At 38.2% G+C, this 26090-nt stretch overlaps 1 protein-coding gene across 4 annotated transcripts in view; it reads right to left on the minus strand.

The window, feature by feature from the left end:
* Nucleotides 1–231: 231 nt before the first annotated feature.
* Nucleotides 232–26090, minus strand: part of LRRK2 (leucine rich repeat kinase 2) — a 58294-nt gene continuing 32435 nt past the window's right edge. For 3 of the 4 annotated variants that reach the window (XM_085509786.1, XM_015851507.3, XM_085509833.1), the window contains 26 exons: nucleotides 25700–25793; nucleotides 24505–24691; nucleotides 23872–24053; nucleotides 23128–23357; nucleotides 22269–22396; nucleotides 20910–21128; nucleotides 19260–19461; nucleotides 18580–18668; nucleotides 17661–17848; nucleotides 16772–16926; nucleotides 15100–15246; nucleotides 14756–14947; nucleotides 13944–14090; nucleotides 13525–13625; nucleotides 13183–13373; nucleotides 12355–12515; nucleotides 11399–11569; nucleotides 9704–9804; nucleotides 9371–9565; nucleotides 8071–8264; nucleotides 7702–7774; nucleotides 6707–6891; nucleotides 5201–5353; nucleotides 4284–4492; nucleotides 2814–2888; nucleotides 232–1653 (listed from right to left, as the gene is read on the minus strand). In XM_085509786.1, coding sequence (XP_085365912.1) covers nucleotides 1532–1653; nucleotides 2814–2888; nucleotides 4284–4492; nucleotides 5201–5353; nucleotides 6707–6891; nucleotides 7702–7774; nucleotides 8071–8264; nucleotides 9371–9565; nucleotides 9704–9804; nucleotides 11399–11569; nucleotides 12355–12515; nucleotides 13183–13373; nucleotides 13525–13625; nucleotides 13944–14090; nucleotides 14756–14947; nucleotides 15100–15246; nucleotides 16772–16926; nucleotides 17661–17848; nucleotides 18580–18668; nucleotides 19260–19461; nucleotides 20910–21128; nucleotides 22269–22396; nucleotides 23128–23357; nucleotides 23872–24053; nucleotides 24505–24691; nucleotides 25700–25793 — 4091 coding nt within the window. In that variant the 3' untranslated portion in view covers nucleotides 232–1531. Of the gene's footprint in view, nucleotides 1654–2813; nucleotides 2889–4283; nucleotides 4493–5200; nucleotides 5354–6706; nucleotides 6892–7701; nucleotides 7775–8070; nucleotides 8265–9370; nucleotides 9566–9703; nucleotides 9805–11398; nucleotides 11570–12354; nucleotides 12516–13182; nucleotides 13374–13524; nucleotides 13626–13943; nucleotides 14091–14755; nucleotides 14948–15043; nucleotides 15247–16771; nucleotides 16927–17660; nucleotides 17849–18579; nucleotides 18669–19259; nucleotides 19462–20909; nucleotides 21129–22268; nucleotides 22397–23127; nucleotides 23358–23871; nucleotides 24054–24504; nucleotides 24692–25699; nucleotides 25794–26090 lie in introns of those variants that run through there. The other variant, XR_014932179.1, reaches the window with a different exon arrangement.

Below are 26090 nucleotides of genomic sequence, written 5' to 3' on the forward strand. Positions count from 1 at the left end.
CAGGTTCAGTCTGTGCTGGGTTCTTTCTCAGTGATCTTCTGATGGATCAATAGTGAGGTGGCCAGCACTGCCTGTGGTCACCTCCTCCAGTGCACCATGCTACCAGGTCCTCTCAGGACGATGCTTCTCCTCCCCAAGGCCACAAATACAAGAGTAGAAATAAGGGATCAGGTGCAACAAAAGCTGTCTACAAAAGCTCCTCCCTGGAAACGGAGCAATGAGCAAACGGACTGTCATTAACAAAGCACAGCTTTAATAAAAAGGTAGAAAGCTTACATCTCAAAATGACTCATAAATAAACGTAACTGCATTATATAGCATATCTTTTTTAAATGTATTCATTATAATAATATATATTTTCTGAGTTACAAAAAATCCATATAAATAGCAAATTATCTTCTGGGTGCAGAATACAAGGACGCATAAAAAATGGGGGTACAGATCTGAAAGGAATCCTGAGTCCACACACCACGAGAGGCAGCAGATGGGACAGTGACACAGCTGGGCTCGGCAGCTGCTGCTGTCCACGTACAGAAGTTCTTCAAAACTGGGAGCCCACAGGGTGCTGCTGACCCTGCTGCTCCGGACAATAAACTCTGGAGTGGTTCTGTGTTCTCCGTGCAGGGATTTCAGGAGAACTCTATGGATTCTTTTGGTATCGCAACAAGAAAATGAGCTCTGTCTTCTGATGGATGGAATGGAGGCACACAAGGCAAGCTGCACCAAGATCCTGCAGCATGCTTCCTTCTTTGTGGTACGAGCGGTAGCAGCCTTTCCAGCAGGAGTTTCCTCTCTGTTCCTTCCCATGGCTTTTAGAAGTGAGCTGTGCAATAGATGTACGTGGATGGGAATGTTCTTGACTCCATGACTCCATTGCTCAGAACGAGGCAGGCTGCATGACTGCAAGAGGGCGCCAAGGTTGCAGGGCTGGTCAGCGTAATTCAATTTGGAATTCAGAGGAATTGTATTATTTTAGCACAGTTTGGTTTTCTGTTTGCAATGGAAGATGTCAACTGCTCATAGAAGAAGCAAAGGCTGTAATCTGCCCATTGCGCTGCTCCTCGTGAGAAGTCTGAATGCTCCTTAAGTTCAGTTATTTGTATAAAATATAATGTTTTCCTTTGTTTGGCTGAGGTCAAGAGCTCGGACATGAATAAAACATGAATCATCAGAGAAAACTCATGCTTACAGACTGCAATAAGGAAACAGAGCCTTCAGATTCTTGATTTCCAATTTAAGAGGGACTAAAAACTGGATGAACAAAGTTATCCTGAAGTCGAGCCGCAGCTCCTCCGTGCAGAACTTCATGAGTAAACAGACACGTGATAATGCTTCAGATTATGAAACTCTCAATGATTTTCTGTCCTTTCAAACATTATGAATAACACCCTTCTTTCTTCTCAGTACACAATGACTTGGGAAGATTTCTTTCCTGGTTTGAGTTAAGGAGCCCAGCAACAAGAGGCTGTGAATATTGCACGGTGAGTTAGGATACAAGTCTAGAAAAGAGACTTGCACTTGCAGGGGTTTTTCAGTCCAAAGTGAAGCTTTTCATTTTTTCAGCTAGTTCCTGTCTCACTTCTATATGTTTCTTCAGGTTTTGCACTTCGTGGGGGAGGTTAATGTCCCACACTGACACACAGGACTGTAATTCTGGGGGAAAAAAAAGACAATGCAACAGAGCAAATTACTGTGTGAACAGAAGTCTTGCTGAAGAAGGGCATCAGTGTGAGCATCAGTTGTAACTGTTCTTAGAAAAAAAGCAAAACAAATCAAAGATGGAGATTTTATCTTCCTATTCCAGTACTCGCTATGCTAATTGTCAGGAAGCTCTTCCTGATGTGTGACCTAAATCTCCCTCGCTGTAATAGAAACTGCTTAGCCTTTATCCTGCCCACAGGGAATAACATGTTGAATTATTATTCCCTTCCTCTTTATTTACATATTTGAAGCCTGTTATCATATCTGTTGGATGCTTTCCTAATATTAAGTAATTTATCTTCAGCATTTTCCCAGAGGCCGCATTTTTCTCCTCTGGACTATTCCTAATAGTTCAGATCATTCAGCAGTGTCCCAGATGGATGCACTCCTGCAGCAGAGGTCTTATCAGAGCTCAGCAGAGCACAGGAATTAATTCCCATGTCTTAGAGAAGCCACTTTTCTATTGGCATAAGAAAGGTTTTTGTCCCTTCTGCAGGAACATGACGCTGTTGACTCATGTTCCACGTGTGATCAAAATAAACCTTATTTTCAGCACCACTGCTTAAGCCGACCATTTCCTCCTGTTGGTACGGCTGATCCCTCCTAATTACGTTAGAGGTCTCACATCTGTCCTTACTGAACTGTATCCTATTCCTTCCAGACCATTTGTTCTATCTGTCAAGGTTGCAGTGAATTCCGGTCCTGTCCTCCACTGTGCTCGTGGCTCCTCTGAGCTAAGTGCTGTATGCCAATCTGAAAAGCAGACGCGTTATTCCTTCATCCACATCATTCACCATAACACTGAGTATTCCTGGAGGCCCCTCTCGAAACCTGTTTGACACGCTCCACAATTAGACATGGGCAGTTATTCTCCAAATAGAGTTTTCCAGAAAATTATGTACCCTCCAAAGAGTAGCTCCATCCAATCAATTCAGGCAGCCATTGTTTGTATGGAGCCCAGAAACATAACCAATGACAAAAATGAATAATAATTTTCAAAAGAGTAGATCAAATGTTGATCGCCAGCTCTCCAAACACACCTCAGAGGGTGGCCAAGCGTCATAGTTTCTGCTTCACTAATAATACAAATTAATAAAGCACAGTTCAGGTACCTTTGTGGTATTTGTCATCTTCGGTGTCGCTCTTGTAGCAGTATCCCAGAACCACCACCACGTTCTTCAGGCTCCCTTTTGCAAGGAAAGAAAAGGTCAGATTTTAATTTTGATGGGAGGTTTGTAATTGAAGGACAGAAAGAGGAGCTTACAAACGCTGCTAAGATGACAGAAACCACAGTTTTGCTTTGGGCCCTTTATTCACAGTCATCCACCGTGAGGAAAAAAACCAACATGAAAATAAACAATACAGTTAATGTCTCTGTTTAATGTAGGGGTTGACCAGAGTTCAAAGCCTGGATCAGCTGTTCAGCCTGCTGAACGAGCCTAAGAAGAAAGCACCCTGCTATTGGCCATGTGCAGAGGCAGCACTTGCAGAAAACAGGCATCACAGTGAAGGCAGAAGAGGCTGCAAACACTGTTCCAATGGTCAGCAGAAAGCGCCAGATACTACAGATACTTACATATAAACTGTCCTCTAAAGATGAAGTCTTGTGTGTCATATATGAATTTTCAAGTGACAGAGTTAGAAAAAGGCACGTTCACTAATCCATACATAAACTGAAGACAAAATTGATATCTCAACATCTGACAAATCCCTTTTTTTCTGAAAATAGTTACATTGCCATTATATATTTTCATGTTAAAATGAAGAAGGGTTCAGCAGCCATGGCACCATTTCCAGGGCTTCTGTGCTTACAAAGTCTTTGAATGTAGGAGAAAAGCCCGGCCTTTATAAATAATTGCTGGGATAAAATGATCAAAAGGAAAAAGTACACATCAAACGGCATGGATCAGCCCCTTGCCATCCTTGAGTTGTGTGCAAATGCAACCAATCTATTTCTCATGAAGTATTAACTTTTCTCTCGATAAAATTTTGATTAAAAATGCCATGTAGTCTGGAAGCCAAGCATATGAGACTCAAGGCTTAAGTCACACCATATTACTTTATAGGATATAATCGTCCTATCAATGAGAATAACGCGAGGCAGAAACCTTATTTTTATAGTAACTATTCTATCTATCTGTACAAAACACTAAAAATAAGAGTCCCTTTACAGCACTAATACTGTAGCTATCAGGAGAGCTTCACCAGGAGAGAAACCAGAAGCATAAAACTTAAGATGGGGAATCAACACAGACAGACAGAGATTAAGACAATGCCTATAGGACAGAGGACAGTGAGAGCTATGACGAAGCATGGCACAAAGAATACAGTGAGGGTGGGCGTGTTCTTATGCTGAGCAGTGATAAGCCAGAGGAGAGCTGTTACTTTCTATGGCAGCCTGTTGGTATTCATCTAACACTGGTCTGTCTGACACAGAGTGAAGTTGACAGCAGTAGAATAGCATGAATGAACAGCACACGGAAAATGCTAATCTGTTCCTGGAACAGCACATCAGACAGAAGCCAGTGATCCTAATCCTGGCCCCGATTTCAAAGTGCTTGTCATTTGATGGCTTTACTTACCTAGCTGAGCTGTTAGCATGACTCGAATAGAGTCACAGAAGTTATCTATAACCCGTACAGGGCGACGTGTTGATAAATCAAGCAGCAGGATATGTCCTCCTCCTGTCCCTACCCACAGCGCAGTATTTTTCTGCAGGCAAATTGTCTTCACTCTTCCAGAATAAGCAACTTTATGTTTTGATTCTTTGTTCAGTTTTTCCACTTCATCCCTAAAAGCGTGGAGAGAAATTGTATTAAATTTTGGTGGCACCCATCCCATAGCTGCCAGAACGTCTCCCTCAATGCCAGCCTTTTAAATGATCGTTCATCAAGACAACTGCAAATAGCTCATTCTGATTTAATTTAAACAATCTGAGATGAAAACTACTGGGCTTCTAAGAGCCAGACAGCGTGCTGGAAAATGTCTTTAAATAGGAGGCAGCTTCACTTCTCTGTTTTCCCTCAGTTTGTGGGAGGAGGAGGAGCACACCTAGAGCTCCTCCTAGGCGCCACCATAAAAATCAAATGGATGTAGAACACTAAGGAAGAGGAACAATTTAAAGGCAAATGTAAATTGCTGTCACTGCTACTAAAACTCTGATGTAAGGAGAGGACATTTTTTATTAGGGGATGCAGGCAGTGAAAATGAACACAAGGCGTGATTATCTTACCCGATCAGCTAAGGACAGCAAAAGACTTTCTTCTTCAATAGAGTTAAATTAATCTTCTTGAAATCACAGCTTGTGAAATATATAAAGGTCTTAGAGAAATGAAATTCCAGAAGAGAGGAAAGACATCCTCCCAATGATCTGGGCAAGCCCCTTATCTCCAGAAATGTGAGGTATATATATCGAGCACATCATATCAGTGCACTGGAGAAGGCAACCTTAAGTCAGCTTTCAGTGCAACAGGTCATCAGTTGGACAAAAAGGACTTACTTCAGAAAATGTGCACAATCAATTAGTTCAGAAAGTTTTTCCGTCTTCTTGTCCCAGATTTCCACAAAATGGCTGTTTTTCTTTGCCAAGTAGATGGATTTATCTACTGCTATGGAAATAATGTTTGCATCACTGTAAGCGTTATGACAGAACCTAGAAGAGAAAAGAACTCCAGTCAGAATCACAGGAAACATCCAGCAGAAAAAAAAGCCCTGACTATAATCAAGTTGTCTGTAACTCTAAGGAGATTAATTCAGCCTTAAATCCCAAGTGGGCTGGGATACAATTGCAAGGGCTCGCTGTAACCTTCCTGCACTTTGGTGTGAATTCTCACAGCAGTGAGGTTGATCTCCCTGGAGATGTATTCCAAATCTCTCCTACCGATCTGCTCAAATCACAAATACTTACATCACAGCAAGGCAAACTCCACCTTTTTTTTTTTTAACCACCTTTTCAATATCTGAAGCTGCCTGACAGCTGCCGCAGGGCCCACAAGACCATAAAGGTCACTTACCAAGGATGACTCAGCCCAAAAAGCAGCAATGAGATTGAGATCACTTTGCTCTGCTCGTCTCAGTGCAGCCAGCTGCCTTTTGGTCTGCTTTTCTCTACATACGAATTTGGCTCTAACGCCAAATCTACACATCAAACAATTGCTAGCCCTGTAATTAATCAGAGTTATCTTATTCCACTGTCTCTTCAGTTTATCTCGGAGAGCAGCTCCAAATCACAGACACCTGACAACAGACACAGCAACGCTGCTGCTTTCCCTAATGTTACTTGTTCCTGACAATTTCATTTCCTAAGCTGCACACAGTTTTGCTCCTACAAAGCTTGAAGTATCCCTCTGACATGCTGTTCATCTTGCCACTGAACTGAATTCTACCAAAGTTTTAGTTTCTTCCGTTATATTAACATGTTATTTTCCAAAGCAAATTCATTTCCTAGAATAATTCTCTTTATTAGTATAAAATCAAACACTGTATTACAAGCTCAGGAAAAAGGCCCATAACTTCAGAGCAGGATTTACCCAGATCAGAATTACAGCTCCAAAAACTACCTGAACAGAGAGAGGTCAGCAGTCAAACATGATTTACCCCTACAGGGCAAAGATAGGCACACGTACCACACCAACACATAAAGAGAAATGCTGCTCAAAATATGTGAATGTAGCTCTGAGTAAAGTAACCAAAGCTTCCACAAATGCCATCCAAGGAGAAAAGTTTTCATTAGTATTTATACACTTTTAAAATATATACTGACACCATAAATCCTTTATGCACCAACAACGCATTTGCCTTGTTTAAAAGCAGCAATGAAGACTTTACACATAACTCAGTGATGTTGTTTTAATGCACACTGTATTTCATTGATATTATGGAAGGAAAATAATGGGAAGAAGAATTTAAAAGCCCCAAACAGAACCAGACATCATACCAAAGTACCACCAGAAATCTTTGACACAAACAAGAAAAGAGCCAAGTGACGATACATAAAGGAACTTACAGTTGGCTTGACTTTGTTTCAATCAGCTTTTGGACAGAGAAATCACTAGATAAAGCGATGAGCTTTGTTCCACAGCCTCCCCAGATTGTATTTTTTTCAGATAAATACGTGGATTCACTTAAGCACATGAGTGGTGTGCTAACATTTCCTATAGTTAGTATCTTCAGAGGTGTTGCACCCTTACACTGCAGGAAGAAATACACTCTCCATTAGAAACAAAGAGCAGACAGACACACAAAATAGGAACTGTTAAAGCAGCGCCACACAACCCACAGAATATTCACAGCCAGATTTTCTGAAACATTCTGTCTCCAGAATGGCAGGGACCTTTATGAATGCCCAAAGAATACAGCCTGTGTGAACAGAAATAAAACAGAGCTGGGACTCATAACTTCTACAGCTGCTGGCCCAGTCCAAGAAAGCCACATTGATATCCTAGAGGAAATCCAGATCAGGCCATATTCTAGATCTGCAGTGCACTGCAGCTCCGTAACTGCCCTAAGTTGCCTATGGGCAGGAGCCAACCCTCAGGAACCAGCCGACAGGAATGGCTACTGGCATCTCTTTATCTGTGAACAGAACTTTGACCTCTAGGGAATCTAAACAATACTGTTTCCTTGAAGTATCTGTTCTACAGAGGGAAACTGTTGTGTAGATTGAAAAGAAAAAAAGGAACTAGAAGAGCAATAACTAAAGGAGATGGTCTCAATTAGAATATTCTAAATAGTAACTGTTAATGCCACTCTCTAGTCAGGCCTATCAAAGTCACAGAGTCATAGAAATGTTAAGTCCTAAAACAAATAATTTCCCTCTCTTAACTACTGGTTAAAACATTTATTATTTATGTGCAGCTCCCCTCAGACTGTACAGAAAAAGGATTTTTAATTTTACAGAAGTGATTTTAAAATAAGTTGCATGAAATAAAACCACTATCAGTAACTGCTTTACGTATTGCCGGCAGCGTTTTTAGAACAGACTATAAAGAATAAATCTACCTTAACTGCTCTGTCTTCAAACACTGCCAGTGTACCATCAGCTGTGCCCACCAGAAAGAAATTCTTCTGTTTGCTGAAATAAAACGAAACAAAATAAAGCAATGAATGCACGAATCAGGTAAGACAAAATTAAATCAGTAACCGCTGGTGCTTCAGAGTTTCACTGAACCCTATAAGCAAATAACCACCACCTGTGATCAGGAACGTAGTTTCCAGTTACACTGGGTACAAAAGTAAGTGAAAACATGGACAAAATAGGCAATTGTTGGAACAAAACCATCTCATGAATGTACAGCTGTCACTTTCTGAACATCTCTGTTCAGTGGCACTTCTGAAACGTAACACAAAATCTTTAAAAGCCACACATACCTTTGCTTTGAAAGTGAATTACAGTATAAACAGGTGATAGAATCGGACATCTTCTGCAGACGGTGCCGTCTTGTTTCATCTTCTGTGTTAACTGCCCACAGAGAACCAGAATGGGTTCCTGCCACAATCCAGTTTTCTTTCTCAGTAGGAAGAGTCACCAACGCCAAACTTAAGATTTTACTATCTGCAATATCCTGAGTCAGGAAAAAAAACAACAAAACACTCAACAACCCGGTTATGTTTTCAATGCAGGTAAACGCTAGTAAATCGCTGGTAGCAAAAATAAAGTACAATCTTCCTGGGCATTGGATCTACCCCTGAAGGTGTTCTCCATGACATCTAATTCTTGATTAGCAGAACATGTCTTCAGCTGTTCTATCTATCTTCAGAGTGCTGGGAAGGCCGCCTCAAATGGTACACTGGAAAATTTCTAAGATGAACACTGAAAAAAATACTTTATCTATCTCCTTGTTCTATATTTCCTATATTATGAAGGTCTCAAAAGCCATCAGAGCATTAAGCAAACGAAGCTACACAATATTGTTTCAATTTAGCTGCTAACACTAAAGCTACAGGTTTAACTTTTCTTTCCATTTTAGTTTTAGAAAAATAAGGCATACAATTTATACCAAGTCTACTAATTCAAATGTATCACGGTCAACAGATGGCAGATACTTTATGGAAATTCAATTTAAAAAGCTTAGATGATGAGTCATACTCAGTTCTGGAAAATGAAGAGAAACATATGGATATCACAGCTCATCAAGCCTGAGTAAAACTTTCCTATTGGCACAAGACTGGGATGAACAAAAAGCAAATTAAGAGAGTGAAGGTTATGACCCGAAGTGTCAGAAGGAGGTGATGTACCTGGGAAGAGAGGAATTGTTAAAAGACAAGCTGGATTGTTAGGGGACATGGAGACACAAAGGGTTGTACAGCTATTACTTCTTGTCCCAGCCTCCATGCTAGAAATAGCTTCCATAGAATCATAGAATGGCTTGGGTTGGAAGGGACCCCAAGGATCATCATGTTTCAACCCCCATTTCAGTGTAAGAAAGAAACATGGTGTTGGAAAGATAGAATTAGTCAGAAGTTCAAGCAGGAGAGAGGATAAGAGAGTGTTTCTGTTACATTTCATAGATGCAAGAATGATTCATTTATGAGAAATCTTTGTTCTTGCCATGATTTCTCACAGCTGAACTGTCCAGAAGCAATATCCTACTGTTCAAATACAGTTAACTCTTCTGAAACAGACCTGGGTGCCAATGAAGTTATAATAAAGGACAACTTTCACACATACCTCACAAGTATGTCCATCTGTATTTAGGTTAACAAATGAAAGCTGTGCTCTTTCTGTGTTCCCGTTGCCTATCCAGACTCCTGCCTTCTTGCAGCTTTGATTGGCAGCTACCATGCACTCTGCTGTGGAAGTGCTGGGTATTGAAACAGACCTCATCAAACAGATAAGCTCTGCAGAATTCAAAATCTCATACACCTACAAAGAAAGCCACAGTATGCACATGGTAATAACAAGGGCTTGTACAGGGATAAATAAATAACAAGGAACGGATAACAATGTTTTATGGAATACAGACATAACATCTCAGCAAGTGATAAACACACTAAGCAATACCTGGGAAGATGTTGGTCGTTCCTGAGGGTTTTCCTTCAAACATTTTTTAATTAAGAGTTCAACTTCAGGCCAGGGGGCACATCCATATTCTTTGACAGGATCTTAAATGAAAAATAAGATAATTTCTTAGCCAGCCTCTTACAGCAGAACTGCAAGTTCTGAATAACTTTCTCCTTATTTTAAGAACTCATTTAACTTCTTAGAAAACTGCTCTATGTAATACCACGCTCTGAGGCAAAATGTCAAATGAACAGCTTGAAACTGCTCATCTGCTACCACAGAAAAATGAGAGTCACAGAGTTAGAGTCTTTTTCATTAAAAGCAGTTAAAGTAAATGGATTCGGTCCCTTTTTCATAAGGAATGGATCAAATATGTGTGAGTTATGTTATGATTCATGCTGACCACTGCAGGGCATGTAATTTCTGTCTGTAGTCTTTTCAATTCCTATTGTCAATTCTTTTCTTCCCCCAGATTTATTCTCCTGTGTTTGCTAATACAGATGAACTTTCGATAAACTGCTTAGCAGTTCAGAGAAGCAACTCCAAATAGTATTTTTGATGTAAGGAAATTTTAATCCCCACTCAGAGCTTTGGTTGTGTATCTTATCACTATAGGCGCTGACCACTGTAGGAACAAATCACTCATGAGTAACAGTGCTTGTATTGCTTTTCTTTTTGACTCATCAACATGTACAGCAGATACTCCAGTCCTCCATTAAGCACGAATAAGGAATGAATAAAACACACAAATGAACATATTCTGCTCAGCAAACAGTGGGCTCTGTTTACTTGTGAACTCAGCCAGTCCTTTCTGTGGTGGAAATACATACATGATGACCATGTATACAGATGGAGCTGTATTATCTCCAGAAATGAATACTTCTGATTGTCATTATGAACTGGACTATTCTCTTTATAGAGTAGAAAACATATGAACTCTGTCTCTCAAATGGAGAAGATGTATCAGATCAACTGCCCTTCTCAGATGGAGTTTTCAGCCTTAAAGAACATTTCATATCCTCTATTGCAGGGCAATAAATGAGAACAGCATGAGTTATACTGTTATACATCACGTCCACCCTGCTTAGCCTTTCTTCAGCAACAAACAACCACATATTGCAATGCATATGCTGTTTGAAGAATGTTATATAGGAGGGCAGGGACTTCCAATGCTTGACACATTAAAGGGGATTACTATTTAAAACCTTTAGATGTGGTGGCTGCTCTTTAAGGGATTTATGTCTTTTTAAAGATTGTGAGATAAGGAGCGCCTCAATAATGGATGTTTTAATGTAATGTATCATGATCAAAGAAGAAAAGTGGATTTATCTTAACACATTGCATGATATACATAAACAAAGTAGTAGGTAAGGGTCAAGTCCAGACATGATTTCAGAAGATACCTCTAGCAATGCTCATTTAAGTTAGGTCTGGACAAAATTGTAAGTGTGGAAAATCTCTATTTCTTAATAAAATCAACCAGTTTGTTGCCTTGGAATTGCAACCAACATATGTTGAATAGATGCCTATTTCTCACTGTGTGAGACTGTGTGGAATGGGAAGTTTCTAAAAAGTGTTATTTTTTTAGGCTCTTCTGCTCACCATCAAATACAGCGTAAAACAAGAAACGTTACTTTAGAGGAGGCAGAGCAAATGGCCCCCTTTCATTCCAGATCTGGTAGAAACAAGACATACCTGGCAACTTTCCTTGTATTGCTAACTCATCAAATTCATTTGGAAACTTCACACCTTCCATTATTCTACCTCCTCCTGTTAAAATGTCATAGAGAAGCAAACCGAATGAATACACATCAGCTTGCTGATTGTAAATAACATTTCCTCTGGCAACCTCTGGTGCTCGAAATCCTGTGAATAAATAATACATGAATAGTTATGATTCATACCAAATTGAAGTCACCTTTATTCTTGTAAGAGTAAATGCTTACTGATGAAAATATCAGAGGAAGGAAACCCAAAATGTCACACTATTTCTGGGCTGGAATAGTTTGCACATGGCAGACTACCCAAAATATCAGTTATCAATGTAAAGGAAGGAGATGGTTCAGCAATTACAGACCTCCTGCACCAATACATATAAAATAATTAATTTGTAATGGAAATTAAAATGAAAGACAAGTCTGCAGTCTTTTTGAAGACCTAATGCTGAACAGATGAAGCCGTATGTCATAAACAATTTAAAGGACCTAAAGGAACCATTCAGGGTTCTTCAAGTGTTCAGTGGTTTAGAATCGATGCTAAATAATCCTCTTTCACGTGGGAGAACAGTGCAGGTATTCATTGTCTTAAATAAATAAAAAAAGACCTATCTATGCATTAGTGAAAATTAAAACAACAAACACTTTTAGAAGTATAATTGCAATATCTCAAAATCTACACTAAAACAAGACTAAAACAAGACCTCTGCCTTCCAACTCCTTCCAAACGAGTCTATGATTCTATCATTCTTAATTCTTCTAAACGGGGTTAAAGCACAAAAACAGTATAAATCTCGTACCATGATGTGTCATATAACCATGAGTACATTTGTGGATTTCAGCTACAGTGTAGATAGGAGGTACTTCTTACAAACTTAAACAAAACTGTATTAACCATTTCTTTGAATCAATGTAAACCAACGCATTTTTGCAGACCTGGTGTGCCTTCAGAGGTTTTTATTCCCATCCGGCAGCAATACTGGGCAATGCCATAGTCAGCTATTTTTGCAATGACAGCAGCATTGGGATATAGGGTAAAGAGTAAGACGTTGTGAGGCTTTAGATCACGGTAAATGATCATTGCTGAATGCAGGTACCTGTTAAAGAAAAATGTATTTATTAGAATCACTCATAATTCAGGGATACGTGTACACACAAACACTAGATGCATCATCCCCATAACAGTGAATTGCAGAAAATGTTAAGTATCACCGGCATGACCCTGCCTTAGTAAATAGTAACTTCAGAATTGTTCTGATATAGTAATTATTGCCACACAAACACTGCAGAATTTTAGTGCCAAGTCGTATCTGCAGTGTCAGTGCCTATTTGACAACAACCTCACAAGTTGAATTTTCCATGCAGATTTTGCAGAATATCTGGTTTCATGGTCACGCTTCCATCACTTCTGAGGACATTCATGGACTTCCGGAAATGTAGAAATGTACTGAATTAATTTCTGTGATACTTTAATACAGAATCCATGGCCACACAGCAAATTCCAATCAACGTTTTTGCCATATCTCTACTTCTATGAGCACCACTTGTTACCAGAAACACCAAACCCACAACCAAAAATCAGGTAAAAAATGTTGTGCTATATATTTGATAATATATATCTGCTAATCAATCAGAAAAATACAGGTATTTGTCTGCCCAAGAAATGTTCTGCTGAAGGTGTAAGAAAAGATTAGCTTCTCATTTTCAGTATGTCTGAACTGCAGTTGTATCCCATTTTTACAGCAGCACAGAAGTCACATTTACCTTAAGCCATCAGCTACATGTAGAGCAATCCTGTGCTGAAGTGTTCGAGTTAAGTTTGCTTTGTCTTGTTGAAGCAAACGATCAAGAGATCCTTTAAGGGCTAATTCCATCACCAGCATTCGGGGACGGACAGCAGCAGCCAGCAAAGACACTAAGCTGGGATGATGGAGGTGACAAAGCACTGCAAGCTCCTGAAAATTGTAAAATCAGATGAAATACTGTGGGCAGCACAGCTCTGAAATGTTTTGAAATAGTCTGGCACGGTACTTAAGTTTTCTAAGCCATTTACCAGGGTTGGTATTCCACAAGCAGCACTACAGCAAACAAAGCATCATTTCTTACTTGTCTCAGGAGCCTGAGGGAAGTATGTTTATTGAAAATCTTTACAGCAACTTCTTCTCCACCATAGGAAGCACGGTACACTGATCCAAACCCACCATCACCTTTTCAAAGACAACATTGAAAAGAACATTAGAAACAAAAGCTTATCAGCCATTTCTCAAAAATAGCTGAAAGGGTCCTATTTTAAAATGTGTGGATCATCCACTGCTAAACATCGTGATCAATAATCCAAGCACACTAAATACAGTGTCCTAGTGTAAAAGTTAATGGGAAATTCAGAACTGAATAGCCTGAAATTCTGTGTATCTTAAAAAATACATTGCCACTGAGGAGAAATCTCTAAGTTGTCTTTCATACGTTGCAGAACTGATTTCAACAGATTTGTCAGTGTAAGAAAAGACCTACAAAATAATGCTTACCCAAGAGAAATTCAGGAGCTTTGTCAAATTCCAGCTCATCGGTGTTCAACATAATGTTTCTAGGCAAGTCAGCCAGGATCAGATCAGGAGCAATCTGAGCAATGGGAATGGTATGTCTTGGCTGCTCTGGGTTTACTAAGAGGTCTCCTAAGAAAAATAAATCAAAGGCAATGGTCAGCAATCAAAAGGCACTGAAAGATGCACAGATCTCTAGAAGTGTACACGATGAATATACCTATATATATGTGTGGATGTGGATACGGGTGTAGCAGAACAGCAATTGTCCCATTCAATTTCTAAAGTGTCTTACATGTTTAAATATTTTCAAGGTTCTGTATCTGTACTAAATAAATGTGAAAGCAAGTGTTGCCATGTCACAACACCCAATTAACCCAGAGGTGTGTTTTCTATCTACAAAAAGAAAGGATTCTGTTAACATGTGAATACTACCTTTCAAGTTACTGCTGTACATGATCCCAAGAGATCAAGTAACAGTTTTACTATGTGCTAGATTCAATTACATGAATGAAATTGCATTATCAGTGTCATGACAGAAATACTCTTCACTGTTGCCATTTATACACTATTATACTGAGCAGCTGCAATCTATCCCATATTGTACAGTTACACAGACGTCTCTTGGATTAAATAAAAAAAAAAAAAAGGAGTAAGTTGATTTTGCCTTACATTTTGAATTATTTCCTATGGAAACAATGACACTTTTAAACAACATGAAGCACCCAGACATTATAAAGCAGATGCCTGAGATACAAAATTTATCTACGCACTTCAAATGTCATAAACATACATACCTTCTTCAGCCTTTTTAAGTAAGTCATCAAGAAGTATTTTCTGGTGTTCTTCACCGTCCTCAAAACTGTACAGAGCCCATTTCTTCAACAGTGTTTCCCCTTCACCGCATACATCTATATCCAGCAAACCTGGAAACCATTCTTCCATAAGAGAATCAATGTGATCCACAACTTGTCCCAAAATGATGCAACCTTCAACAAACCAAAACGGAAATTACAGCCTCTATCTGCCAAACTTACAATTACAAAGCTAAACTTTGCATTCCAAAAGGCAAAAGCACAACAAACCAAAAAGCCGAGCTGCAATCCAACTCGAGCACAAATCAGGCTCAAGAATAATTAACCTTTTCTGCAAGAAGGTGCTGTGATCTTCAAAAAACTGTCTGGGTTGTTGTCAAATACGGCTGATTCCACCAGACAATAAGCTTCAGGAGACCAGTTCAAGTAGATGCCTTGTCTCCAATACATTCTGTTAGGACGAAGAGCTCGTGCTAGAAAACATAAAAAGTGATTAAAAATCTGACTGTACACTTATGTCAAAGTAAACAAAATGGAGGCTGCAACTTTGCAGTCAGAACAGCAGTGCGCTCTGGCAGCCCGGAAAGCAAATGGGATCCTGGGCTCCATCAGGAGAGGGGTGGTCAGCAGGGATATCCCTATCTACTCTGCTCTTGTGAGGCCCCATCTGGAGTACTGTGTCCAGGTGTGGAGCCCTCAGTACAAAAAAGACATGGAGATTTTGGAAAGAGTCCAGAGGAGGGCCACAAAGATGATCAGGGGGCTGGAGCACCTCCCCTATGAGGACAGGCTGAGGGAGTTGGGTTTGTTCAGCCTGGAGAAGAGAAGGTTGCGGGGTGACCTCATTGCAGCCTTTCAATACCTGAAGGGAACTTACTCCCAGGAAGGGAGTAAACTCTTCGAAAGGGCTGATAATAGCAGGACTAGGGGAAATGGTTTTAAGTTGAAGGAGGGAAGATTTAGGTTGGATGTTAGGGGAAAGTTCTTTACTAGAAGAGTGGTTAGGCCCTGGAACAGGCTGCCCAGTGAGGTTGTGGATGCCCCGTCCTTGGAGGTGTTCAAGGCCAGGTTGGACGGGGCCCTGGGCAACCTGATCTAGTAAATGTGTATGTTTGGTGGCCCTGCTAGGCAGGGGGGTTGGAACTACATGATCCTTGAGGTCCCTTCCAACCTGGGTAATTCTGTGATTCTGTGATTCTGTGAACAGCCCCGCAAATGCTGAGTATGTGTCAGCTGACCTTCAGTTCTATAAGGCTACGCTACAAGCTAAATATTTAATGAGATGGTAAACAATGCAGGGATCACATGAATGCTTGAGTACATTCAGCTTTAAATATAGATTATCTTAGGCCACGTGTGAAAAAAATCAGTGATTTAAGCTGTACCTCTACCACACATATATGGTATAGCAAGATGCAACTGGAATTCTATACTCAGGTGATGGTTATAAGTAGCATTTTTAGATGCATATTTTGCACACTTTCCTCATCACCAGTTTTCACAAATCACATATAAAAAATCAAAGACAAATGAAACTGCGAAGTTCAGGAGCTAAACTTCAAGTCAATACACTGAAATAGTAGAGAACAATTACTAAAAAGTCACCACTTCTGACCAATGAAGAGCTTTTGAACATTCATATAGGGAGAACAGATTAACCCATCTTTCTGTGAAGAAAACTTATCCTTTCCTATATTCCTTCTGAAATCAAATGACAATATTGCACACATATGAAAAGTTAATCTATTTCTAGCACTCAGAGGAGAGAAACGGGCTTCTTACACTTTCACTTTCTTTTGCGCATCACTGTGGAGATCTCATGCAGCAATTGCTCCTGGCTACTTCTCATAAAAATACCACTGCCATTTTTCTTACATTTCTTAGTGGCCCAGAAAATAACGAAATCAAAATAGAACTGGGGATTAGACATTTAGAATGTACGTGTTCATGTTCGGAGGAAATATGCTCGCTACTGCATTTGAAGCAAAAGATTTGTACCTCTTCCTGACAGCATATAAGGTGATATTTCAAGTAACCTGTTGATCAGCCTGGACCAAAATCCCATAGGAAAGTATGGCATCTCATAAAGTCTGATGATAATTTCTGAATTTTCACAGTGAGGAAGCTCTATAACCGGTCTGTGATCAGACAAACTGAAAGAAAAAAAATATTGTACCTTGTTTAATGATGTACTTTATCCAAACTTATTAATGGCATACATTACTTAACGATGTAAAATGCATTCATTAATGAATGAATAATACAAGGAATCCAGCTGCAGACAGTGTATTGTCTTATTCTGTTTGTTTGTGATAAAGTAAATTTCTGCTATAATCCAAACTCATCACAACCTCACAAATAATTTCTTCATTAAGAAAAACAAGCACTATTTAACACATTAGTGAAATCTGTACCTGAGGTAGAGAAACCATTACCTGCTTCAGACAGCAAAAAGACCACATTCAGAACATCTTTTTGGTTGCATTTAATCACCGTGCTGTTTTGGAGAGATTCTGCCTCTGAATACCTTCACAGGTTCTGACTTCAAGCAAATAAGTCATAAGAAATCATGGTTTTAATTTACCTTGCAATAAATATCTGTAATGTCAGCAGACCATAATGTGAGGCTAAATTATAATCTTCCTGTTGTGGAGCACGGTAACTATTAAAGAAGTACTTTCCTCATAAAGCATTTTATTATTCAAAGATGAAAGCTTTATCTGCTACAGGATCAATTTAACATGTCTCTGAAAGCATTTACTAAATAATAAGTACATAATACGCTTTCAAATGCCAAATTGCTCTGTTGATGAGTTAAGCTAGAAAGACCAATGGGAGGTTTTTATTTTGATCTCTCTCTATGGCACATTTGTGGGTCTTTGCTTACCTGCTTGGGATTAGTAGTTGGTCCTCTCCTAATGGCAAAGCGATCTGAAACTTCTCCAGAAGTTTGAAGTATTGTGACATATAGACCTTAGGAAACTTGCTCTTCTTTAACAGGAATTTTTCCACATCTGAGCGCTTAACAATTCCCTTAGGATACTTAGAAAAGCCTTCTACTTTCACAGTCAAAATCTTTCAAAAAAAGGAAAACAATTTGAGGTGTACAGTCATTGTTACATCGTATTTTCCTTACTAATGTTGTCCCTGAAATATTTGGTAGTCTATTATTTGTGAGGAAAATTAGACTCCATGTCACAATGAAACCAATGACTTCCATAATGTGAACCAGCAAGGAGACAACAGTCTTGTATTTTTGCATTCCATTTCATTCAGTGAATGAAAGGTAAATTTTCAGAGGTCAGGTTATGTGAATATTTATCAAAAAGTGGCGTTTCTAAATCAAGATATCAAGTACAGATTCACTTAAGCAGACAAGCCATTACTTTTCTGTCCTAATACAGGATTCTGTATCATTGACTTTCCTACATCACTAGTACAAGCATACAGTGACCATTCCTCACCCATTATCACTACTTCAATACAGAGCTTCTGCTTTTTTCTTCACCTATCACAATATTGTGGGATAAGTGTGCATCCCTGAGGTTTTTTTACTCTATGGGTATTCCTGTGCCTGGTGCCAATTAAATGATGTTCCACATTACATAAGAAAAGGAATAACTGAGACAGGCAGCTGTCTAGAACGCAAAGAAAACAGAAAGAAATGGGTAATTTGAAACACAAAGAAATACTAAATAATGAAACTGTAAAGAAATAGTGAAAAAGAATCATTGGTAAGTGACAGTGGCTTGGTACAGGGGAAAAAGTTTCATGAATGTAGATATAAAACATCATCAGAGACTGACCTGTGCCATGATTTTACACAGCCACTTAGGATCTACGAAGTACAGATCTCTTAGCTGTAGTGCTGGGTCCTGAAAATGAAGCAGTACACCTGCACAAAACACACTGTAATTAGCAACACATTCCTTATGCTCCCTATTAAGCAACATAACCACCTCACTCCGGGCTGTCTTCCCTATGTGACTTGATACAATCAGTTTGAACACTAAATTCAGTTATTGCATCTGCATCAGTATCTTGAGAGAGTAGAAAATCACGGTTTGTTCAGCTTTACCTCTATTTTCAGATGTTTTGTTAGGTTTGTTATCTGACTTGGGCATTTTTGGTGAAGCAGTTTTGCTCTATGTTGTTAATTATTTCATATTTAATTCTGTATAGTGCTGATACAAGCTGTTACCTGCCATTCTGTTCAAGCTGTCTCAACAATTGTATCTTTCTTCAGGCACTTTGCAGCCTAACAAGCAGGGTGATACTTCCCAGGAGTGACAAGACACATAAGATGTTATAAGAGTGATGCTTTTTATAATGAAATTTCTTGATGAGGATTATCAAACTGCAATATTTTACCCACGGGCAGTATTTCAGTTCAACACAATGGGTCAACCTTGATCCATACAAGTCTCATCTGCTGCACATTTGCAACAAATTGCAAATAAAACATCCACTGAAGATCATATTTTACCTGATTCATTCAGAAAGTGAATTGCATGAGGGAGCTCATTTTCATCCAGTTGTAACTTGTTTTCTTGTACCATTTCTAGTAACCGTTTCTGATCAATCACAGGAAATTCAACCGGGACATTTTTTCTTTCCAGCAAAATTCTCTTCTCCAGCTCCAGATAGCTGTCAGGAATTAGCTGGCCAACCACCGGTTGATCTCTGATCTGCACAATTAGGAATAATAATATTAAATGTATTGATTTATCCACATAAAGTGTAAACAATATTGCAACTCAGATGTAAGCTGCGTATATTAGCCCAACTGTAGCAGCAGCAAGGAATAAGAACACTCTTATTGACTAAAGTGGCTTCTGAAAAATAGATGGGACTAATTCTTTCAGAATTAATGTATGCATGTTTTCCTGCAAAAGAAAAAGCATAGGAGAAAATACTGCTTTACTACATATATATGGGAAAATAAAAAATTACATCTAAAAGTCACAGAGAGAAGCTCTGATTAGAAGTAAGAGGACAACATTCACTGTATGAACATAGTGCATCTCATGTTAACAGAGCACAATAGATAAATAAAAGAATTTTTAAGATCACATTCCTTCTAATCTGTAATGTCTCCAGACAAGTTAAGGGGAAAAGGGCATTTGCTTACGAAAGAGTCTCCACAGTCTGGTGACACAGCGGTAACAGCGGAAAACAGAAGAGAATAAATCTAGCAAGAAGAGTGACACAGCCAAGGATTCTGTTCTTGTTTCCTATAGCCTGAGTTCCTTCCTGGACACCTGCTTTGACCTTTGGTATTAGCAAGCAATCAGTCAGGCTTTTTATTCCCTACAGGTGCTGAATAAGTTGTTTTGTGAGGGGAAATGGGAAACAATTGTCTTAACATTTCCCAATTGGCTTCTTAGTTTCTTGAAGAAGTTACATACCAATGCATTGTGGCATTTTTATGTGTCAGAAATGTAATTACTTTCTTATGGAAGTTCGAACACTCAAAGCATTTGAGGGCCATGTTTAATGCTTAATTCATTTTTGATGAAGTTCTAGGCAGGCACCTTGTACCTCCTTTCACAAAGTGTCTAAATTATTTATGGAAAATATCTCCTTTCCTTTGGACTAACTTATTTTTGTAAGGGAGTTTAAACATCACTTAAACCATATTCAGAATGCATGTGGATGCTACAGAAACTATTTCTTCTGCACTGGTTAACTATCCCTTGAGCAGTGGATCACACAGCATTATATCAAATCAGTAAATAAAGAATTAGTTGGCTTTCAGAAATCACAGAATCTTATTTCCTGATACCCTGAAACCTCGCAATAGTCATTATTGCAATTAGATATTGCTAACCAACAAAAATGGGTAGGTTTTGATCCCATTTATTCACAAGAAGAAGATGGACAATTTTAAATCAAATATTCTGTTTATGGTCTTAGTGTTTGAGAAAGAAACTTAGCTGACATCTTTGCTAAATTGATTTCTTGGTAGAAAAATAAATATAACCAAAACTGGTGATTTTCCATCATTATTTTGCTCTGTCTGCACTTTATAAAAGGCAAGATTACCACACAAAAATGTATTTAATTAATATCTTAAAATATATTTACTTTACTAAAAACAGGCTGTTTTTAATGTTACAAACAGTATGCAGCTTACTTTGAAGTGAAGACTCTCCTTTATTATGATTTTCCGAAGTCTCATAATGGAATCCGATTCTTCTTTGGCATTCACAAAGTGATAATCCTGGATTGCTGGGAAGCCTCGCTTATTCAGCAGCTCTCTAGTAATTTTACTCATGCATTCCTTATGTTGCTTTTCATCAGAAACATCTAAGTGGGTGCCAACAAGAATGACGGGGGATGTTGAAGCACGTGCCTGTTAGCAATACCCATATGATCCATTAACTCAATGTTGATGCTATTTTATATGCATGCAAACGGTGAACAATTTGGACAAAATAATCAGTACAATAATAACAGAAACTGTTTACTCCTTTTTTTTTTTTTAAATATAACCCTTCTAAGTTTGAGCAATGGGTAAATCTTAAACTGAAACACCACTTCATGTCTTTATTCAGAATACATTTAAACTTCAAAACCAGAAATCTATAGAATGAACTTTTTAAAGGAAGTGGTTTAGGTTTGGATTTCATTCTTGGCAGATGAATAGTACTGGCAGTAATCCAGGCAATTGTATTTTTCATTAGAAGAGACTAATGAAGTGGAAAAGCACAGGGTACTATGCCAGCTGTCAGAGGAACAGTGGAACAAGAAAACACCAGCAAGCACTGCATAGCAGGGGACAGCACATCAGAAGTGCTCTTCCTTAATGCTTATCTGGCTGTATCACTGCTCAAGGTGAAAAGAACGAAGAAGGTAAGCTTAGCAAACAGGGCCCATATATAAAGTCCTGATGTAATTGCATTGCTCAGCTGTGGCTAACTATCAGACTGAAAGGGAAAGACAAGTAATGTTCACTATGGTGGTGATTCCACCAAAAGCAAAAAGAAAACATAAAAGAAATCTCACAGCAAAAGAAAATATACAGGCGGATTCTAAGATCAGTTTCCCTGCTATAGTCCTGGGATCATCCCTTTTAACAACAGGATGATAAGCATAAACTTAACAGCATGATTTCAAATCAACGTCTAGACAGTTTTACATGAGTGGAATTCCACTTTTTTCCCAGAAATTACAATGGTGAGAAGAAAAAGCACACTTAACTCGTTATCCATTTAATACAGCCCCCTTTTTATATTTATCAGTCAATCCAAGATATTGCCAGAACATACAAACTGTTCTGCACATCACTCTACCATCTCATGTACAAAACAGTGTCGGTCTTTCACATCCAATTCATAATACATTTCAGCACTTGCTTCATCGTACTAGCTCTTCTTGCTAAAGGGCTTCTTTGTTATTCCCCCCTCTAGAGAATAACTTGCATTTAACTTGCATTCAACAGCAGCTCCCCAGAAAGTGGCGTTCCATTCTGTATATATATACGACTTAATACCTTGATGTTAAAAAGCCATGGCTTCATAGCATCCACCTCTGCTTGTCCTTTGCTGAGATCATAAACAGCAAGATATAAAGCTCTTTGGGTCATGAAGTGAGGATGGGTGCTGTAGAACTCCTCTTGTCCTAATGGTAAAAAATTCCCACTGTTTAGAACCTCATCCCCTGAGCATCTGCAGATCATAAAAGGTAGCATAACACTTGCTCTCAGATCACTACTTCACAAATGAAATTAATGCTAGCAGAAAATAATCTAAACTGATAGGAAACCTGCAATAACTATGAATTTTAGGTAGGTATTCTGTGGTATTTTGTTGACTGAAATGCAGTGTTGAAATACGTAAGCTGGTTTTAAACCAAGACCAGTGTTTAAAAATAACATTTCTAAAGTCTGAAACACCCCTACATTTTAGAAGTGCTTGTAGAATCCACCAGACTTAGAAAGGTTTACCGACATCCCCAAGCCTCTCCCTAAGTGCACTGTCTTCTGTGTCCTTACAAAACAGTGATAATGTATAGCCTAGAGAGACCCTGACTACAAAGGGAAATCTGATCTGAATGGAAGATGGTTCTTCTGGTGATAAAGAGCAGTTTCTTATAATTCTGAAATTACAGTTCAAGAGTGCTGTGGTTGAAATGAATGATCAAACCACCTTTGGTGATGAGAAATTCCTGAGGCTTTATATTAAATTGAAGAACTTGTTGCCAATCAGCAGAATTCCCTAATGAATACGTGGTCACCTCCTCCTTGGTGTAATTTTGTATCATTCACTGTCTACAACTTGAAATTTTAAGAATAAGCAACGCGTTAATGCGTTGAAGAAGTCAATAAATGAAGGATAATAAACTCAACATACCTCCGAAATCCCAGACATTTAATATAAGCTCTTTCTTCATTTTGCCTTTCCCTTGAATGATCCAGTCTTTCACATCAATGCCTACTGTAGCTTTTGGACAGCCCAGCTCGGTTCGTTTGCATTTCATTAACTGTTGTAACAGCGTAGTTTTTCCACTACCAGTGTTCCCAACAATCATTAGCTTCATTCTGTTATAAGGTACAGCCTTCTTCAGTCGTTGTTGAAGAAATCTGGCATGAAAGAAGTTGTCAGAACTCACAGAAATGTGTAATAAAGAAAAACACCAACAGAACTCGAGACCAAGCAAGAATTGAAAAACAAACAATTTCCTTCAAATTTTCAGCATCAATTTGGTACTACTGGGATTCTAACAGTATATTTGAATTTCTGGTTTGAAAATTAAAGCTTAATTCATAAAGTGTCTTTTTGGTTTTGTTAATAACTCAAAATAGACTCTATGTGATGCACTTGGGAACACAAGGAATGCTAGAAATAACCTGTAAAGACCATTTATTGCACGGTTTATAGAATTATTAAATTTTAAAAGCCTCGGAGACATGTTTTTTAAATGACTACGATCAGTTTTGTGTGTGTGTGTGTGCATGCGTGCAGAGTAGTAGCTGTACTGGAAATCATATGACAAACCAGCACTTCTCTTCAAACGAATGTGTTGTCCTCTCACTGCTCACCACATACCCCAAGAAAACAAAACAAGAATATTTAGAGAGCTATAGGGAAACAAACCTGATGATGTCTCTGGCTTTGCATCCCACATGTTTGAAGTCCAAGTTAAGATGGAGGCCTTCCAAAGGAAGATCCCAAATTTTGGACAGTCTCCCCATTTCATCTGGAAAGAATCTCAAATCGGGATTATGACTTACATCCAGAGAAGTCAAGTTTTCTAGGAAGCCAATTTGAGGAGGTATCTAAATAAAAGAACATTTAATAGACAACTTACTGTTAATATATATATATATATATATATATATATATATATATATATATATATTAGTATGAGCATGAATACCACAAACATTTAACAAAATTAGGTATTTTTACAGCTGTAGTTTAGTTTTGTGTTTTTTTCCTTTTTTTTTTTTTTTTTTTTTTTTAATGAACAGACCAAACACCCCTCACTAATATACAAAGAACTCCGTAATTCATTCATTATGGAAACTGATTATATCACACATTCCAGACAGAAAGCTTAATAGAATAAAGGGATTTTCCTGCATAGGAAGAATTATTCCCAGTAACACACCATTTCACTACTAGAAGGTTCAGTGATGTGAGATGGTGACAGGAAAATTGTATGATCACTGACAACCAAAACTGAAAAGTGAGTTGATTTTCTTTAGGTAGAATTTCACACTTTACCTCCTTTAACTTGTTGTTGGACAGGTGTAGCTTTTCTAGCCTAGACCATGCACATGCCTTTTCACTCAAGTCCAAGACTCCAATTTGATTATGGTTAAATAACAGCTCCCTTAAGTTCAACGATTTCCAGTGCACCGGCCCAGGCAGGCTTACGATCTTGTTTTGGCTTAAATCTACTGATCGCAAACTGAAAACATGAAAATGAGAAAAGTTACTAAATGAAATAAATCCAACTGAGATTAATTGGAACTGTACTGGCTTTCAGTAAACAAATGAATGGATTAGATATCAGGACAGCTTTATATCAGGAATGTAGATGGGAAGATGGGAATTACTACAATGAGCAAAAGTTATTAAGATGATATTATAAGCAGGTCTTCACTACCTTAGAAAGAATAACAAGAAAATACAAATTAAAATATAATATGTTCTCATTCTGTTTGCTAGTGAATTAAATGTCATGAAAAAACATTCACATCCATTTTGTATATATTTCAGATAGTAAATTACAGTCAATATTAGCAAGCGTACATATTAAGATAACAGAAAGGCTCTTTCTTCTTTCTGTGGTTACTAATCAGCTCCCCTACCAGCACTCATATCTACCCAATCTATCAGACACCAAACTTGATATCTCCTCCAGCGCTACTCCCACCACCTCATTCTAGTGACCTTAGAAAAAGTTCTGATCTTCACATGATTAATGTTGTGAAGGTACAGCAAAATAAATGTCACATGCATCATTATCACAATTCCATACAGAGGAAGGAAGTGTCATTCTCAGAGAAAAAATATCCTGTGATATTTGGGAAGTGAAAAAAACAATTTCAGTGGACACGTGCAAAAATCTGAATCTGCAGAACTTCTTGAAAGGGAAAAGTTGCCGGTATTTTTTAATTGATTTATTAATTAAAGCAATTCTGGTCTTCTTAGAACAACTGTCTGCTTCAACAGTCAAGTAACATATTTCTAAACATAACTATTTGAATTTGAGGAACGACACTTCCCTAAATAATGAAGAAAATGGATTAATTTGGCTCCAGTTAAATGACACTACTCAGCAATTAACCTCGGAGAGAGAATTTTCTAAGAATCACTGAAATATGCTGAATTTTCTGCTTAACAAAGTCCACAAGATTTTCTTCACCAAGATCTGTATATTAAACTAACTTCACTAAGTAAAAAAACAACTTACTGTGGTAGAAGAAGAATTGTTTCTGGAACTTTATTAAAGCAATTTTGGGATAATTTTAAGGTCGTTATGCTAGATGACAAGTCAGGTACTGTGTCTAGAACAGAAAAAGAAGTTAATACCATTATTTTCCGTAACTTTAAATTATTTTTCATACTGCAGTTCTCTAAAATCACAGATAGACTAAAAGGTCAGGCAATCATATTCTATACGTAGGTCCTTATATAAACTGCTCAGGACAGAAACTGAAATGTATTTTAAGACTCATTTACTGAATTTTGCAAATTAGAAAAGCATATAACAGAGTTACCGTATTTTCTTTTATGACATTACATCCTTTCATATTCCATCTCATGTTGGCCTTAAATACTGAAATAACCTTTATTTATTTATA

Source organism: Coturnix japonica, chromosome 1, assembly GCF_054131305.1.
Source record: "Coturnix japonica strain WE chromosome 1, WE-NBRP24, whole genome shotgun sequence".
Lineage (NCBI taxonomy): Eukaryota > Metazoa > Chordata > Aves > Galliformes > Phasianidae > Coturnix > Coturnix japonica.